Genomic DNA, 1,795 nt, shown 5'->3' on the forward strand with positions numbered 1-1,795 from the left:
ACAAAAATCTACTACAGAATTAAATAATTCTAGGTAGAGATGTGACGAGAACCGTCTATAGTGGCGACTACTATAATCAGCTGCAAAAGCGCCAGGATGAGGTTTCAAAACAAATGTTTCGTAGGACAGAAGCAGATACAGTGACTCCAGCAACTGAAGCAAATGTGAACAGCTATGAAGCTTCAAGACAATTGGAACATACCACTATGTCTTCATCAATTGCGCAGAAAGTCAATCAGTTTTACGATTGTTATTAAAAATTTAGAAGGAGTAGAGGGAGTGTGTATCACTTATGAGACTTCCGAAAGTACGCAATACGAGATTTATTTATGGATCACGTGATATTCCAAAAAATCATGGAAGTGAATACCCGACTTTGGCTTCCCACTGTTCCTTAAATGGGATTGTGAATTGGTTTGGGTTCGACATTGGAAGAAAATTTGGTAAAAATGAAGTTATAAACTTGTTATCCAGAAAAAGCATTGTACGTATATTTCTCAGTGTTCCCTTATTAGATTTAGTTATTGAAATGAAGTGAACATTATCTTTTTCCGGTCTCAGGCTTCATATAATTGAGTGTTTAATAGCCTCCTGAGAGGAGTATTGAGGCAAAGGAAATTGTTACCACACTGAAAGGCTGCGTTTTCTTCCCACACTGTTTCTTAAAAGTGAATAGGATTGTGAATTGATTTGGGTTCGACATTGACGAAAATTTGTTTCCAAATTGTTGACCAGACCATTCATGTTCAGTGATCACTGCACAAAATTCATAACAGTTTATCCATGCAGGACCCCACTTCATTTTTTCCCTCCGGTAGTGTTCCGTTATGCAGCAGTGCTATGGTCTTTGGCGTCTCCTCGTACCGTATTGCATCAGCCGGTTTCGATGGCATCCAGAATGAGCGGATCGATGAAATAGAAATATCCACAAATTTACCTCCCAATAGTATGCTATTTTATTTAGAGGTTTTTCTCGTCGTTTTTTTTTCTATTAAATATTATCCATTTCCCTGCATGTAGTTTTGTCGTTTCCGTGGGACACACCGCATTGAACTTGTCGGCCACTTCTGTTCTTAGGAAACGAATTAAAGTTGGGCTAATCATCATTATATTTAAGTATAATTTTTTTTGAATTCAAATTACTTGAAGTTTGAGGTTTTCTGTTTTTTTTTACGGCTTTTGAAGCATCATGCAAATACAATCATGTTTCAGAAAATGATACTGGGATTGAGGTATTGAAAATGAGTTCAGGAGTAGCCCAACATTCGGAAAGCGAAACATCATCGAATTCGGTTTGTATTACATCGAATTTTCACCACACGCTGGGACAGCCATTCAATTCACCTTCCAAAGCAAAACCTGCTTCTTTATCGGGAACACTGGGAAGTGGACTGGATTTGAATGTTGCAACTATATCATCCAGATCTGATAATGATTCGACAGCTACAAGGTTATTAACATCTGATTTGTGTATTCAAATTAATAATTTATTGGTACTTTATCTATAAGCATTAGTTAAATACTTTGTAACATTATCTCATCTGAAAAATGAAATTTAAGAATAATACTTCGTAGCATTCCTGATTCCGAATCATGTGACAGTTTAGATTTCGGTTCATTTTCTTGTTACAAATAAGAAATTGTAGGTTTTTTCAGACTAAAACGATCACCAGCCATGATGTTGATGGGTGACCAACAGCATCACGTTTCTAGCACATCCACAACTTCCGAACCGTTGACTACTGCTTATATGCCAACGTTGCTCTCACAGACCATTCTAAAAGAGGTCGTTTAA

General features: G+C 36.9%; 1 protein-coding gene across 1 annotated transcript in view; it reads left to right on the plus strand.

Annotated features, from left to right (window-relative positions):
- The window catches only part of LOAG_17939 (hypothetical protein), a gene marked incomplete at both ends in the record, with an annotated part of 8,117 nt that extends 6,322 nt beyond the window's left edge, over positions 1-1,795 (plus strand). The window contains 4 exons of the mRNA XM_020450607.1: positions 34-230; positions 790-946; positions 1,213-1,450; positions 1,657-1,795. Coding sequence (XP_020305689.1) covers positions 34-230; positions 790-946; positions 1,213-1,450; positions 1,657-1,795 — 731 coding nt within the window. The remainder of the gene's footprint in view (positions 1-33; positions 231-789; positions 947-1,212; positions 1,451-1,656) is intronic.

The sequence above is a fragment of the Loa loa genome (assembly GCF_000183805.2).
Source record: "Loa loa unplaced genomic scaffold supercont3.157, whole genome shotgun sequence".
Taxonomy (NCBI): Eukaryota; Metazoa; Nematoda; class Chromadorea; order Rhabditida; family Onchocercidae; genus Loa; species Loa loa.